The following is a 15917-nucleotide window of genomic DNA, read 5'->3' on the forward strand; positions in this document are numbered from 1 at the left end:
AAAAGGAGAGAATTGAAATGTTTTCAGACTGACTTTTCATCGTCAACAGTGAGTCCAAAGGTACTTTCAGCATAAAGTATCATTATTTTGAACATGAAACACCTATGATTAATATACCCATTAATTACAAGCAGCAGCTTTCAGCAAATCTGGAGTGTATGGAAAGTAACTTACTGGCTGCCCCTGGAAACCCGGATCACCTTTGAATCCTGGACCCCCAGGAGTCCCAGGCCAGCCACTGTTCCCCTGCTCTCCTTTGGCCCCTTTCAGACCTGGGGGTCCTGGCGGCCCTGTTGGACCTGGTAAACCTACAAACCAGAAGAGAGTATTTAATGGCAAAATTTGTTCAGAGCAGTACCGGATGGAGGACGAGCTGGCTCTATCTACAGATGGGTAGAACCAAAATAATTACTGTAACAACATTTCAAGAAAATAAGTAGGCGAATATGTTGCAGGGAGGTCCATATGCCTCCCCATCTGACTGGACATCTATCATTTATCAGCCTGTGGCTGATGGAAAATAGTGGAGAGTTTTCTATACGTGCAGTACAAACAGATGGTATGTTATCAGGTATGACGATGCTAAAGGCATACTGCAGGTCTTCTCTACTCTCCTCCTTAACCTCTAGCACAGGGCCACTGCCAAGGTAAGGTCATGCTGGGCCATTTTTAAACACATTAACACTCCAGGACATAGGAACATACAGCCGCGGCTGCCTTGAAACAGTAGCTGAAGTCCAGAGGGAAACATGGAAATGGGAGGCAAACTTCTCAACATCAGAAAGACTTCTGGACAAAATCAACTGCCTCAGGACATAAAATCAGCCTGTTCTAGGACATAATGCCAAACTGTCTATGAAGGGGAGCTTTCCTCTGATCTGTGAGAAGAGGATAAATGAGGATAGGCAATACTGACTATATGATTAATTAATTAGGTGAGCTTTGATTGACAGCAGTACTAATACTACAGACAAAGAATTACCTGGAAGGCCAGGTTGGCCTTGGGGTCCTCTGTCTCCTTTAGGGCCCTCAATTGCACTTCCTGGTAGCCCAGGAAGACCTTGGCTGCCCTTAGGGCCTGGTGGACCAGCATATCCTGGTTCTCCTTTCAGGCCTGGGATCCCCGGACTTCCTGGGGATCCTGGAAAACCCACATCACCTTTTGCACCTAAGATTTAAAACAACCCCAAAACGTAATTAGAGAAAGGATCACTACCACTGAAACCTTTGGCATTATTATTCACTATAGTGAACTTTATTTCTTAAGAAAATATTGCCCTTGGCTTTATACATTTGTGTAAAAATGCAAAACTTTAGAAAAACTGTATTATTCTCCACGACATAAAGCACGAGGAAAAGAGTAGTTTGACTGACATATCTTTTCTTAGCTAAACTGATCACTGGGCTATTTTAATTCACTCTAAAAATAGATGAACATTCAGCATCTCTCTATCAGTCCTTCCACACGGAATATAAAGCCCCCAAACCATTACTCCATTACAGTTATTATTGTCATAGCTGTGTAATGAATGTTTTGCTTGACTAAGCACAAAAGGACTTGCTCCTGGAGAAAAAGGGAATATTTTTTTAAACTAAGATCTAGATTTAGATACTTAGTACTTACTTTGAGGCCTGTACAAATAGTTACCACTGACAATTCAGTCAAATTCAAGATCATGATTGAGCAAAAAGAATATAGATTAGCTGGTTAAGTACAACAATATGAGAAATAAAATGTATAAAGAACACTATCCCTGGCTCTTTGCCTAAACAGAACAGGGTCTTTCAATCATGGGCTTGTTTTTTTTGAACTACAATACATTCGGAACACAAACAATGTTAGCTGGATATCTATTTACGCTAAAACCAGATATTTTTAAACGAGCTATGCTGACAAAATGACACAGATGGGTAAGGTGAGAAAAGTGCTCTACATGCCTTACTGTTCTCTAGCATTGGGGCTTTCTGAGTAATTAATGACTGTTAATTATTCTGAGATGGTAAATAAAACATATTCTAAAATTCTGGTTTATCACTTTTGATTGCCCACGTTTCCTGTATTTATAGAACGAATGAGTGAGGTAGGGCATTGATATTTCAAGCTATATAAGTTCTTCAAAATCCACCATGTGATGTTAATTTCATAGATGGACTAGTTCAATCCTTTTTCTTTTCTGGATGTTTAAAACTGAAAATCCTTTAATTGTACACAATTTCCTTTACCAGCAGCAGTTTGATATTTTTTCACTACTGCATCTATTGCAGTCTAGTGTCTAGGGCATACTTATTTCATAAAATGGAGCATGGTGCATTACAGACACCTTGAAAAAGCACCAACTCAAGCCAATCAAACCGTTCTCACAGCATAGTGTAGTGACACACTTGGTGAAGACCAAAAGTGGTCTTGAAATTGTGATAGGTATGTGCCAGTACCCAAGCTAATAAGTCCTGAGTCCAGGTAATAACCATTTTCAGTAAGATCTCATCAGGTCTCTACCATCTTTTGCATCTCTGCACCATGCTCCTGGGCATAGCTTAGACATGCTCTACTGAGCTATACAGAATAACTATTTTAGCAGTGAATAAAATTCCATCTGGGCTACACAACTGACTCTGGTGAAAAATTTACTGCGGTATCCTGGCCACAAAACTACTGTCTTTAGCTGTCTGGTGCACAGAGCCTCACTAGGCTTTGATTCTTGCAAAATTAGTAGGAAAACAGTAATACTTGGAGTCAAAAGCACAGCACACAAATACAGAAGTTATTTATATTACCTCATCACAACACAGCTTGCAGTAAATACCACACTATGAATAATTACCTATTTTAGGGCATATCTAACTCATGTCCAAGATGCTGCCACTGTAACAGAAATTAGTATTTGAGACTCTCAGAGTTTCTGCCTGCTCTGAAAAGGTATAGCATGTAAGAGAATGAAATAGAAAGTATGTCTGAATTATGCTTAGAGTATGTCGGGAGGGAGGTTTGCTTGTTTAGAGAAGTGTTTTACCTTTATCTCCCTTTGCACCAGGAAACCCTGGGAGTCCTCTACCTGGACTACCTGTAGTATAGAGACAGCAATAAATCAGAATATGGCACAGTACTTAAATTTAACCTGTAATGAAGAAAACTCTATTAAGCAAATATAAAACCTAAATAAATGGTTTATGCAAAAACTCTTCAGGGCAGAGACTGTCTTTGTTATGTATTGGCATTGTGTCTAGCACAATGGGTCCTGTATGACTGAAAACCCTAAGAAAAGGCAAGCCTGCACCACTGTTTCACAGCTAAGTTGCAGACTGAAATTAATTCCTAAACACACCAATTCTTTAAAGTATTGCCAACTTTTGTGAAATAAATTCTTTCAGGATTACACTGATTAAACGCAATCGCTCATCTACATGATTAGCTTTACAATGATGGATGATAGTAGTTTGCAAGACACCACACTAACTTTGTTTTCTAAGGTTCCATCCCAAGTACCTCAAACCCGGCACACCCCTCTACCAGCTGCTTTTCTGTATCCTGTCTCTGTGCATTTTTGTACCCCACAAACTTTACATGACAGTCACAGTACCTTGTTCACCCTTTGCACCAGCTGCACCTGGAATTCCATCATAACCTGGTTCACCCTTCTGTCCTACGGAACCAGCAGGACCTGGAACGCCAGGTTCACCTGAAAAATCATTGTCATTTTCATTTGACCTGTGAAATCATCAGACTCCTTTTTACACATTTCTTTCCTCTAAAGAAAAGCTTAACTTATTCTGTTGTTCCCACAGAGACCAAGCAGATACTGAATGATGACTTCAGTGTGACTTTTCTTTGAGGTTGCTTATGAATTAAACCAGTGTGAGGCAGGGCTCAAGTATTACAGATTTTGACATAGCTAATTATCATGAATCTCTGAGTTTAGAGTGCAGGAACTCCAGCAAAGACTTGTGAATAGCACAGCCCATGTCCAATGACGTGATGTGTCCCGCAGCTGGCAAACTAAGAACACAAGGCTCCAAGTTCAAAAATGGTGTTATAACTCAATGGAGTCACTCTCCTCCCTACTCTATTTCAACATCTGTGTAGTGATGCTCATGTGGTTATTCAGGTTTGGGCCCGTGGATCAACTTTATTGTTTCTAAATGAACTCAGAAGCAACAGAACTAATGGCTATAGCAATGACCAGTCTTGTGGAAAGTGGTAAGATCTCTTCCACGCACAGTGCGAAAGAAGTATTAGCCCCACACTACACTGACTCAAATTCACCTGGGAAACAGCACTGTCTTTTTTGCTTATCAGGTGAACAAATGTACCAGGAAATATCTGAGCCAAAACAAATGTAGAATGCCACAGTCTTTGTTTTTGCCACTGCCTGGAGGTGAACAATACTTCAAGTAGCATTTGTGTTTTATATTTCTTTTCTACCTGGTTCTCCTTTTAAACCTGGAATGCCACTTAAGCCAGGAAGTCCTTTTTCACCCTTTTCTCCATGGCGGCCAGGGCTCCCTAAAGAAAGGAAGAAGACATGGGTTTACACGGGGGATATTTGGTATAAGTTTCACATTAAATTTTCACTGCAATTTCTGTTTTATTAAAGCATAAACACTTGCCTGGAAATCCTGCCATGCCAGGGGATCCTTTGGGACCTGGGGCACCCGGCATTCCAGGAATTCCTGCACTACCCTTTTCACCCTTATCTCCAGATAAACCTGGACTACCCGTTCTTCCTGGTTCTCCCTAGAAGAAGCAGCACACATTATAAAATCCACACATCAATTCTAAAACAGCTTTTTCTGTTTGCAGTGGTAGACATCACCCCTCTTATCCATCAGACTTATAAAGCGTTTCGTTCTTTTTCCATTTAGAAACAATGTAATTTAGGATTAAATCTGGCATTATATTCCACTATCAAAATTATTGACTTTTCTAGCAGTTGCTTAAAGCCTGCATATGAAAATTAGTAGTTTTCTATGTATTTTTATGACCATTTTTACAAAGTCTTTTCCAAATTAGCCTCTTAACTTATTACACTTAATCATCTTCAAAAAAAAAATTTTTTAAATCTTCAGCAAGTTTGCTACCAAATTAGTAAGTTTGATTTTTACACTTTTTACTTATAAATTCATTATTACTGTCATTGTATAGCTAGAAAAGGAATGTAAAACAAACGAGAATCCTATTAGAATACTTTTAGAGATTAAATTAACTTTACAGACAGTATTAATACAGTTTTCTTTTCAGTAATATCTGAGCATTTTATAGTATTTTTCAGCTTCCTAGTATCTCCGTACAAGTACAGAAACACTTCCAGTGTGATTATTTGCTCTGTTTGTAAGGAGCTCTTTTCACTTTCTTTACTTATTATTTTTAAAAGTTCTTCCCCCCTCTCCCTGCCCATTTCTACCACTGTAAATTAGCCTATTTTGAAGAGACAGAATACATAAGAACCCTGGAGATAACTGTCCCATCAAACAGAAAGCATCTAAACCTGCACATATGAAAAGCTTTCACATTTCTCATCAGGTATTTAAATGAGCATAACAGAAAATATAATAAAATAGCTTAAAGGCCAAAGGCATCTTTTCAAAAGAGGTGCTTGGTAGAGACAGACAATTAAATCCTTAGGGGTGTAAGTACCTTCTCACCAGGAGACCCTGGAAAGCCAATTCCAGGAAAACCTGGTGCTCCTTTGTCTCCTTTTTCACCTTTTTGCCCAGGGAACCCTGGTGTGCCTGGTGAACCTGGTACTCCCGGCAGACCCTTTTCTCCAGGTGTTCCTAGTAAGAGAAAAGGAAAAATGGGTGTATCAGAACTAGTGATACCCTAGCAGTGTTGACAATGATTTTTCAGTTTTGCCTTAGCTATTCAGAACTAGAAAAGCACTATAACTCACTAAAATACCTGGTAAATTAACTTCTGAGATTCACTTACTAAATGAGACCTTTTATGGGAAGATATGCTCTCCTCACAGGACAAGGTGTACTCTTGCTAAAAATACGATTTCAATAAAAGTTTATGTTGATTTTAATAATTTCTAACAGGACCACAGTGACAAAGGGACTCTGCTGTAGCAAATTTTTCTGTCTTCCTTTACCATTTCAGTCTTTCGCCTTTGATTTCCTAAATATGCTAGGCACAGGGCCACCTGAATGGAGACAAAGTTTCCATGTTGAGACACAGGTTCTTCTCCATTCTATTCTTTACCAGTCCCATCCACAACACCACTCTTCCCAGACCATTATAGTTTGTAGTTAACATGCAGTACACAGCAACTCACCAAACCTTTTGAAAGGGGAAAAATACACAAAAGGCTTAATGCAGTTCACACACTAGCAGAGACAGAGACAAACAGACAAACAGGTATCACTTGAAAACCTGCCTGCCTGCAACAAATACACAAATCCTACATATCCAGCTAAAGGCTTCACACATAGAACTTAGGAAACCATCCTATTATCTGTATATCACAATAGGACTGAGAAAGCAACGTCCCAAAAGCCTAAAGTTCAGACACCGCAAACAGTGCAACCGCTTAGTATATTTACACCACCAAATATTCCACACAAGGCTCTCATCAGGTTCTATATTAACTTGAAGAAAACAATAATCAGAAATTCCCAGCAATCAGTACCTGGCAAACCCATTTCACCAACTGATCCTTTTTGTCCTGGAACTCCTGGATCCCCTGGGTACCCTGGGGGACCCTGATCGCCTTTTGGTCCTATGGACAGCAGAGAAATTGAGTCCCATTAGTTAGTGTGGTTTAAAAAAACTGATGAACAGTCTCTCTGTTTCTAGCTTCAGACATACCCGGATGTCCTGGAGTACCAGGTTCACCATCTCTCCCTGGAATTCCTGGTTCTCCATAGTCCCCACGTAACCCTTTTTCTCCTGTTGCTCCATGGTCTCCTGGACACCAAGAAAACAAACACAGTGAGACAAATTTTATCAAAATTTACTGTAATGCCATATAATAATCCTTCTAGTTAATTTTTGATCACTGTTGCTTCTCTCTGCTGACCAAGCAAATGGCTGAATTCAAGATTCATACATTTTACAGTAGAGCCACACTTGAGTAAAACACAACTCTCCAGTCACTAAACCAGTGCTGAGGAAAGGCTGCAAACTATTACATTTTACAGGTGTCTGTGCAAATTACAAGGCAAGCTATATCTTTAAAAGAAATTGCAAATGAACATGTGTTTGAGTTAGATTAATGAGTTAATTCAGAAGTGCCAGACAATATCAGGTGTTAACAGAAATGATTGATTTGACTGTTCTGCTGTATAAAAAGGTACATGTGAACAACGAGTTCAGAGCCAGAAATTTGCTGTTTCCGTGGTTCTGTCTAATGTTAAAACACCTTCATCATTCCAGAAGGCTCCACCTCTTATTCTGTGGTGTGCCTCTTCTCCAGCTTTAAGGTTCAAGCTTTTTGATCATTACCCTTTCTGTTAGTGTTGCATATAGGTGCAGGACAACAGGTTACTGAAGTTAGCTTGCTGATTGCTTTTAAATAAGCGGATTTTATTAAAAACATCCCAAGAAGTCCAAACTCAAATTTTTCCATTAAACATCACTGACAATCTTCCATGAAAATACTGTGTCTTTTCTCCACAGTTTGTATTTTAGAAGCTTTTAAAACACTACTGTGACTTTCATGTCTAGAGAGATGAAGGCAGCTTAATAGATCAGCAAAGTTACAGAGTATAACTGGGTTATTTTTCTCTGCTGGTACTAAGTATCTTTAGGTTGAAGAGGATGAGGGGGGCAGAATAACAGCAGAAATCTGGAGGCTGGGGTCTGTTTGGAACCTACCCTTCCAGGCTGTGTGAGCCAGGCCAGTCTGTAGACTGTGTGCAGTCAGGAAAAGGTAGAGCATACAAGTTTGCAGGCATGCATTATTAGTGCTGGAGAGATGAAGAAGTTAGAAACCAAAGAAATTAACCATTTGAATTTGTCAGCAAAGGCTTCTTTATATACATGTAATCAGTGTGCCTAATTTGGATTTCTGGAAAGGAAATAAAACTAATTATCAATCAGTCAACCTACAGGCCAATAGTAGATAAGAAAGTAATGAGAAACAACCTATGTGGATTTGTTTGAAGGCTTTTCATACCACCGTACCTATCAAGATCAGAAACAAATGAGAGAAATTAGTCTAGATGAAATCTTCATAGCCTGGGAGCCTCATAAAATACAAAAATGCTCTCAGAAGCTGCATCTCAGCTTAGAGGCAGATGCACTCCACACTTGCTCCTGCCCTCCCTTGCAGTCCCTGGCTGTCCCAGCTGGGAGGCACTGCTGCTCCCCTTGCCAAGGTTTCTCTCAGACCCAACCGAGACACAGAAGCCCAGGTCTCATTCTGACAAGTACTCAGGACATGGAGATAAGAGGTACCTAGACTGGGAAACTCTCCTGCTCCTACAGTTCAAATATAACATAGTATAGTTATTGGTGATTCACTCCCAAACTGGAAAGTCTTAAGTGCTCTGTCCTGGGCCCAGCAGAGAATACATTGATAAAATGTAGAGATGACACTAAACTGGAAAGGCTTGAAAAGAGGCCAGGATTAGACTGCAGAAGCATTCTGAGGAGTTGAAGTAAAGGTTGAAAATCAACTTCAAGAAATTCAAAAAGGTAATATACCACATATGTGGTAAGGAGGAGTCAAAAGCATGCACACAAAATGAAAAATGATTGCATAGCCAGCAGCCCAGAAGTGAAGGACTAAGGATTACAGCTGATCACCAAGTCGGCTGTTGTTTCAAGAAAGGGAAATTTCATTCTAGCAGGGACTGAGCTAAAGTACTTCACTTGTTTCAGCAAACTGTATTCTAACAAGGATGCAGCCAAATTGGGTAGAGGTCAGAAAGGGTAACAAGAATGACAATTATTTCAGAAAACATGATATACAATGAAAGGCTACCATATCTTGGTAGCTCCCTTCTAAGCCCTACACTTACATAATTTATTTTAAAACTCTCACGGGATTTTTAAAGAAAAAAGTAAATAATGATAAATAAAGGACAACTACTAAAAATATACAAAATACACACTATCTTTTCTCTGAAAAGAAGAAAAAGGAGGGAGAATGATCTTAAACAACTACATTGACATGTAGCAGTAAAAATAAAAATCCAAGAAGAATGCTTGTCTAAAAAAAATTAATATCTCTGCCACCATTAAGTTTCTAAATAGAAAGCTGATTGCCTTTCTCCGCATATTTCTGATGTTCCTAAACTGACATAAGTTGATCTTTCGGTATCAGCAGCATACACGTGTATCTCTCCTGAAATTTCTTCAGGTCACAAAGAAACATGTGTGCTAAAAAAGGCTGCCCACTTTTTTTCACAGTATCAGTTGGTCTTCATGGCTACAACAGTGTTTCCACTACATGTTTGACATGAAAGACAGCTTTTCTCTGCTGGCAAGCTCTAGTTTCTACCTTTAAAATTTCTTTTCTTTTGAGAGAGTCTTCTGATAAAAGAGGTAAAATGGATTTTATAAGGGCAAACTGAACTTCCTCCATCCAACCAAAACCCTTTCTGTCTGTGATTAGTCTTTCTTTCTATGCAGTTGAAAGATTCCAGAAGATACCGGAAAAAATATCTGCATTTGCTGTGTGATATTCTTTAATCTCATTTTAAAAACTCTTGCAAAAAACTAAGATACAACTGAACTCAAAGCATTGCTTCTTAACAGTATATGAGTGTTAATTACACTTATCCACTGTTAGAGACTAAATTTACCTTTTTCTCCTTGATCTCCTTTTTGGCCTTTGAGACTAACCATGTCCATGTTGTCCATTGTTCCAGGTTTTCCTGGGAGACCGGCTTCACCTTTATCCCCTTTGACTCCAGGATCACCCTGTGGTCCAACTATACCTTTGAAACCTTGGCTACCTATAAAGGCATAGCACAGAATATTATAGTGGCATATAAAACTTTGCAAAAATATTTCGTAGACAACAACAAATTAAATTAGCTATTTATTCAGATTTTGAGCACTGAATACCATGTTCTGTAACATGTCATTTATCTCATATCCCATACAAGGACAAGTATAAGGTTTACAAGGAGAAGTGTAAGGTCATGCACCTGGGAAAACATAATCCAGGAGTGCAGCACAGACTGGGATCCACCTGACTGGAAAGCAGCTCTGTGGAAAGGGATCTGGGGGTCCTGGTGGACGGGAAGCTCAACATGAGCGAACAGCGTGCTGCTGCGGCCAAGAAGGCCAACAGGATGCTGGGTTGCATCAAAAAGGGCATCGCCAGCAGAGAGAAAGAAGTCATTATCCCACTCTACTCAGCACTTGTCAGGCCACACCTGGAGTACTGGGTACAGTTCTGGTCTCTGCTATACAAAAAGGATGTGGCCAGGCCGGAAGGGGTCCAGAGAAGGGCCACCAAGATGATCAGAGGACGGGGAAGCCTGCCATACGGGGATAGGCTGGGAGAGCTGGGCTTGTTCAGCCTTGAGAAAAGGAGGCTTAGAGGGGATCTCATCCCCATGTACCAGTACTTAAGGGGTAGCTACAAAGAAGATGGAGACTCCCTTTTTACAAGGAGTCCCATGGAAGGACAAGTGGGAATGGAGACAAGTTGCTCTTGGGGAGATTCCGATTGGACACGAAGGGCAAATTTTTCACAGTGAGGACAGTCACCATTGGAATAATCTCCCCAGGGAAGGGGTTGCCTTGGCCACGTTTGGACACTTTCAAGAGTCGCCTGGACAGGGTGCTGGGCCATCTTGTCTAGACTGTGCTCTTCCTAGAAAGGTTGGACTAGATGATCCCTGAGGTCCCTTCCAACCTGTGATTCTGTGATTCATATGAAGGTTTTTTTATATCAGGACTTCACAATAGCTCTGTCAAAAGTTGACATATTTTTCCCATTTCACAGACATTAATTTTAGACTCTCAAAACAATAGGGATAGGAGTTTGGCAGTAATGTAGGGCATTATTTCAAGGATAAAATTAAGACCTTCCTGCTGGCTTTTTATAATTTCAAACACAGTATTTTTCTTGGAGTAATATCGATAGCATCCTCGCACCTAGCAAACCCTTACATTGTTGAAGAATGTATCCAAAATCTTGGCTTGGTGCCCAAATACATGACTGCTCCTAGGATATGGCTTTCTAAATTTTACTATTTCTAATTTACAGGGAGGTTACTTGACACAGAACATTCCTTAGGCCAAGCATACACCTTACATTTGGTTACTTCCAGATTTATCTTCCTCCGGGAAAAAGGTGGATTTTACAATTTTAATTTTGAGAAAATCTGTCTCTTACCTTTTTCACCAGGCAACCCTCGATCTCCAACTGGTCCAGGAGTTCCTGGCAATCCAGGAGTTCCCATAACTCCCATTTCTCCTTTGGCTCCTGAAACCAAAGTGAAAGAGTGAATAACAGAAACAAATCAAGCAGTGTAAAGGAATACAAGAAACTGAATTATTTACTGCCTATCATATTAGGAATTACACTACTTAAGGAAAAATGGGACAAAGAAGATGATTAATCTAAAACAGCCTGACAGAAAAAACCAACAGTAAAAACAGCGTTATGAAAACCAGAATAAAACACAGTTTGTGATGGGTTTTTGACAGATTTTTAAAACTTCCTATTACAGTAAACAATGCTGTCATTGACAAAGCCACTCTCAAAACCACATTCTGTCACTGAAACTGCAGAATAATCCCCTTTCATTATACAGGCTAAAGGCTAGTTCCCACAAGTTGGTGGATTTGATGCACCAAAGGATTTGAGTAGCAGTTCAGTTACACGTGCACGGGGCTGCTTTACTGACATCAGACTGTGTGTTTTCCCAAACTTGCGCTCTTTGATGGATCAATTCCTAACTGAGTGAAAGGGCATGCTACCACAGCTTAATAAAACAGTAGTCAAAGGTATTGGTTTCCAAGGGGAAAGGTGTTTACCTGACGCTCCTTTCAGTCCAACAGCGCCCTGCGGACCTGGCAGACCGGGTAACCCCACAGACCCTGGTACTCCGGGCTGGCCCTGGCTACCTTTATCTCCTTTTGGCCCTGGCATATCTAGACCTGGGATACCAGGGAAGCCCCTTTCTCCTTTTATTCCAGGAAATCCTAGGAAAAACAGAAGGTACAGGATTAGTCCTTAACAGAGCATGGGGAACGCTGTTAACAAGAGTACCTGATAATGTCCACCTGCGGATCATAAATAACATGGCATGAAGACTCAAAGCCAGACAGCAGAAACAGCCCTCATTTTCTAAGTGAGGCTTTGATACTGTACATATTACCCACCAATGACCTGAGGAGACCAAACAAAATGGCAGGTGTTTTCTCAGGAGGCCTTGCCGTGTGTTTCGGACCAGACGGAGAAGGCCCACCGACATGCCCCCCCGTGCACTCCACTGGCCCCACACCACAAAGCAGTTCATGAGCAACACTTCTAAGCACCATCATGGAAGTATTTTCCTCTCACCTGGTGGTCCCTGGGGTCCTGGCTGCCCAGGGGGTCCCGGCGATCCTGGCATGCCTGGCCCCGGCGTGCCCGGAGGGCCCTGCGAGCCTTGCAGTCCTGGGAGGCCAGGGTCACCTGTGGGGAAACAGAGATGCTGACCAAGTGTCCTCCAACGTTATTTGAAATCTTGTCTGCTGAAGATGCTAGACAAGGTGCTTCGGAAGCACTTGGCTGACAAGACCTCATTTCAGCCTCTAAGACCTCCTGCCTGGGCTTGGAGGAAGGGCTGCTCTTTGATGCTTTCATTTCCTACCAGTGATTGGTAGAAGATGAGGGGAAGGAAAAAGGGCAATACCCTGAGATGTCGGTAGGTGAATAGACTTTTTGCTGCATCTATGGGGGACTGACTTTAAAAAAGAAATATAAATACAGAGCTGTATTTTTCCGGCGACGTTACCTCTGAGTCCTTGCTGTCCAGGTAAGCCTGGAAAGCCTGGCTCGCCACGTAAGCCAGGCAGTCCTGGATTTCCCTTTTCTCCAGGGATGCCAGCTGAGCCTGGGAGGCCTGGCAACCCCTTAGGGCCAGGGAGACCTACACCAGGTTCACCCTAGCCAAAGAAACACAATAGATTGGGAATCAGCACATCGAAACCAAGAATTCATTCACTGACTCTATTTAAATCACTCAGAGGCAGAGTGCTACACATGACTTCAGGGAAGAGTGCAAGCCTTTTAGCGTTAATGCAAAGCATTCATCCATCTACTCTGTTCCTTTGTGTGCATAGTGCGAAACATAAGATGAAGGACAGTTTGGCCAACTTTTATCTTTTTTTTTAAAGAGCAGGATCTTTGCACACATTCCTGTTAACATGGGCAGTCACAGATAACAGTACCAGCAGTTGACACCTACTTTTTGACCTTGTAAACCAGGTACACCTGGCAAACCATCTAGGCCAGGGGTTCCCGGAGTCCCTGGCAGACCAGGTGAGCCAGGCTGACCTTGGAAACCTATAAAACAAAACAAAACTCACATCATTACTGTCTCTACCTGTACGTGTCTTCTGTTTCTTCAAGCATCTAAGTGAACGATTCACATCCTTACAGGGACGTGTTTAAAAAGTTCTTTGTAGTCTTTTATGTGAAACTTTTAGGGATGCCAGCACCCAAATGTCTCAACAGAGATTCAAATGCTGAGCTTCATGCAGCATTTGGCTTCTGATGAGAAGCAACCACCTGAAGAAATAAATGCTGAGTGTCTCCTCTTAAATAAGCGGCTTTGTGGGTTCATGTCATTGAGAAACATCCTGTCTGCAAAACTGGATTCCCAAAGTCTTCTTCAGAAAAGGCAACTTAATGTGTGGGCATCAGACTGAGGGATGCACAACAAAATCCATCTGTGAATCAACACCTTTTGTTCAGTATATATTGTGTGACATGTCCTACCTGTCCTGTTGCGGGTTACACACAGAAGGTTTCTATGCCACAACTGGCCCATGCACTGCTCCTTGGGCATACAGGAAGGAATACATACAACATTCGGCAAATCACTTAAAGATAGCACTCACTCAAAACCAGCATACACTCAGTAAACTGAGATGAAGCTACTCTCCCAGGCAAAGGTCTCAGGGAGTGGGAAATCCAGCTTTTAGGCTAAGCCCCAGGGAAGTCATTGTGCAGAGCTGAATTCAAGGAAGGGTCCTTGAAAGAAATGTATGTGATATGTCATTCCTTTCTGGCTGTCAGCAGGCCTCTTCCCATCCCAAGGTGGCTGCTGAAAGCTCAGTGATCTGGTTCTAAATGAGTAGCAGCACTATGAAATACATCTTCCAAAAATCCAAAACTAGAATATGAACATTTAGATACCCTCTAAACTATGAACATATCCTGACAACAGCCATGTGGGGAAGGCTAAACTTACGCAGAGCAAGCTGGTATTCTAACCAAACCACTCTCAGCTGCCTAGGACACAGCAGAGCTGCAAGCTCTGGCCCAAAAATGTTATAGTTATGTCAGCACGTTCTTTTGACCAACCATACACAGTGCTTCATCTCTCAGAAAGGTCATCTCATCTCTCAGCAACCTTAGTTGCCTCAATGTAAGACATTGCACTATATCACTTTCTATTCTGGCAGTAGCTTTGACACTGTCTATATCTGTACCACATCACTGCACAAAGCAAGTATGCATTGAAAGTAAGCTTATTGTGGTGCTTGTGGACTTTAGCAAGGGAGGTTCTTCAGCTGTACCTCCCAAATCTCATGCAGCCATGGCTGGATGATATTTTAGGCCTACATCCACACTTCAGTTACACCAGCTCTGTTAGATGGATAACTTTATCTTACCTTTGGGTCCTGGTGGTCCAGGGAACCCTATACCTGGCTTCCCAACAGCACCTTTTTCTCCTGGCGGGCCGGGTCTACCTGGAAGCCCAGGATTCCCCTTGTCACCTTTGCAAGTGAAAACAAGACAAATGTTAACACAAAGGCTAGCTTCTGGGGAACAGAGCCATTGTGAACATCAGACAAAGATCAACAGGCTACTGTACCTTGGGGTCCAGGGAAACCAGGTGGCCCAGGAAGGCCATCCGCCCCAGGAGGTCCAGGGAGAGGTACAGTTCGGCCTGCTTCACCCTTTGCTCCTGTGAATGTAAAGATGTATTAAGTACAAGAACCAATGAAATTAAACAAGGGAGTTCCACCTAGCCAGCAATATTAGTCCATCCATGCCATTACAACTGACTCGTTATGAAGTTTTTTTGTAAAAGATTCATAGCAAACTAGAATGAACTCAGTTTAGGATTAACCTAAACCACCTTGTTTGGCCTAACAAACTGCTCTCAAAGATTTGCAATTGTATTGCTGAAAGCAAATATTGATCTAAATTATAAAGTTTTTTTTATTTCAATCTTATATTCCAGTGATCATCTAAGTTGTACCACTTAACGGGCACATTTTTTTTTAATTTTGCTTTTTTTTAAATCATACTATAGCCTTACCTGGAAGGCCTGGTAAACCTGGGGTTCCAGCAAAGCCTCTGTCTCCTTTGTCACCAGGTGACCCTGCAGTGCCTGTCCCAGGAGGACCAGGAAAACCTCTTTCACCACGTACTCCAGGGAATCCAGGTTGGCCAGGGGGACCACGTTCTCCTTTCAGGCCAGCTGTACCCTAATGTTTTTGAAAGTATAAATGTACTTCTTGCCTGATAGGCAAGACAGAACACATCATCCTCTCTCTTTGAATATTTTGTAAATTGGATTTAGCACAGGTATCTGTAATGCTGAAGGAAAGTGGATTATTTATCATGGATTTCATTGGAAATAGAACTGGGTTCCACATGGAATAGCCCACGGAAATCACACCTAGTGCACAATGCAGCTAACTGGACCACATAGGCTGTGTTCCCACTGGGAGATCTGGGAGCAGATGTGAGCTCCACATTCAGCTCCACATCCATATCAGCTGAACCCTCTAT

The 15917-nt window shown here is 41.5% G+C and overlaps 1 protein-coding gene across 2 annotated transcripts in view; it reads right to left on the reverse strand.

The window, feature by feature from the left end:
- COL4A1 (collagen type IV alpha 1 chain) overlaps nucleotides 1-15917 on the reverse strand; it is a 130856-nt gene that overhangs the window by 17258 nt on the left and 97681 nt on the right. Inside the window, exons 26-43 of one of the 2 annotated variants that reach the window (XM_075090781.1) lie at nucleotides 15442-15610; nucleotides 14992-15084; nucleotides 14789-14893; nucleotides 13357-13454; nucleotides 12904-13054; nucleotides 12468-12581; nucleotides 11939-12106; nucleotides 11295-11384; nucleotides 9748-9900; nucleotides 6806-6904; nucleotides 6627-6716; nucleotides 5633-5772; nucleotides 4606-4732; nucleotides 4421-4501; nucleotides 3579-3677; nucleotides 3012-3062; nucleotides 983-1168; nucleotides 175-308 (exon numbers count right to left, since the gene is read on the reverse strand). In XM_075090781.1, the coding sequence (XP_074946882.1) occupies nucleotides 175-308; nucleotides 983-1168; nucleotides 3012-3062; nucleotides 3579-3677; nucleotides 4421-4501; nucleotides 4606-4732; nucleotides 5633-5772; nucleotides 6627-6716; nucleotides 6806-6904; nucleotides 9748-9900; nucleotides 11295-11384; nucleotides 11939-12106; nucleotides 12468-12581; nucleotides 12904-13054; nucleotides 13357-13454; nucleotides 14789-14893; nucleotides 14992-15084; nucleotides 15442-15610 (2148 nt within the window). Of the gene's footprint in view, nucleotides 1-174; nucleotides 309-982; nucleotides 1169-3011; nucleotides 3063-3578; nucleotides 3678-4420; nucleotides 4502-4601; nucleotides 4733-5632; nucleotides 5773-6626; nucleotides 6717-6805; nucleotides 6905-9747; nucleotides 9901-11294; nucleotides 11385-11938; nucleotides 12107-12467; nucleotides 12582-12903; nucleotides 13055-13356; nucleotides 13455-14788; nucleotides 14894-14991; nucleotides 15085-15441; nucleotides 15611-15917 lie in introns of both variants that reach the window. The other variant, XM_075090788.1, reaches the window with a different exon arrangement.

The sequence above is a fragment of the Phalacrocorax aristotelis genome, chromosome 1, assembly GCF_949628215.1.
Source record: "Phalacrocorax aristotelis chromosome 1, bGulAri2.1, whole genome shotgun sequence".
In the NCBI taxonomy this organism is placed as follows: domain Eukaryota; kingdom Metazoa; phylum Chordata; class Aves; order Suliformes; family Phalacrocoracidae; genus Phalacrocorax; species Phalacrocorax aristotelis.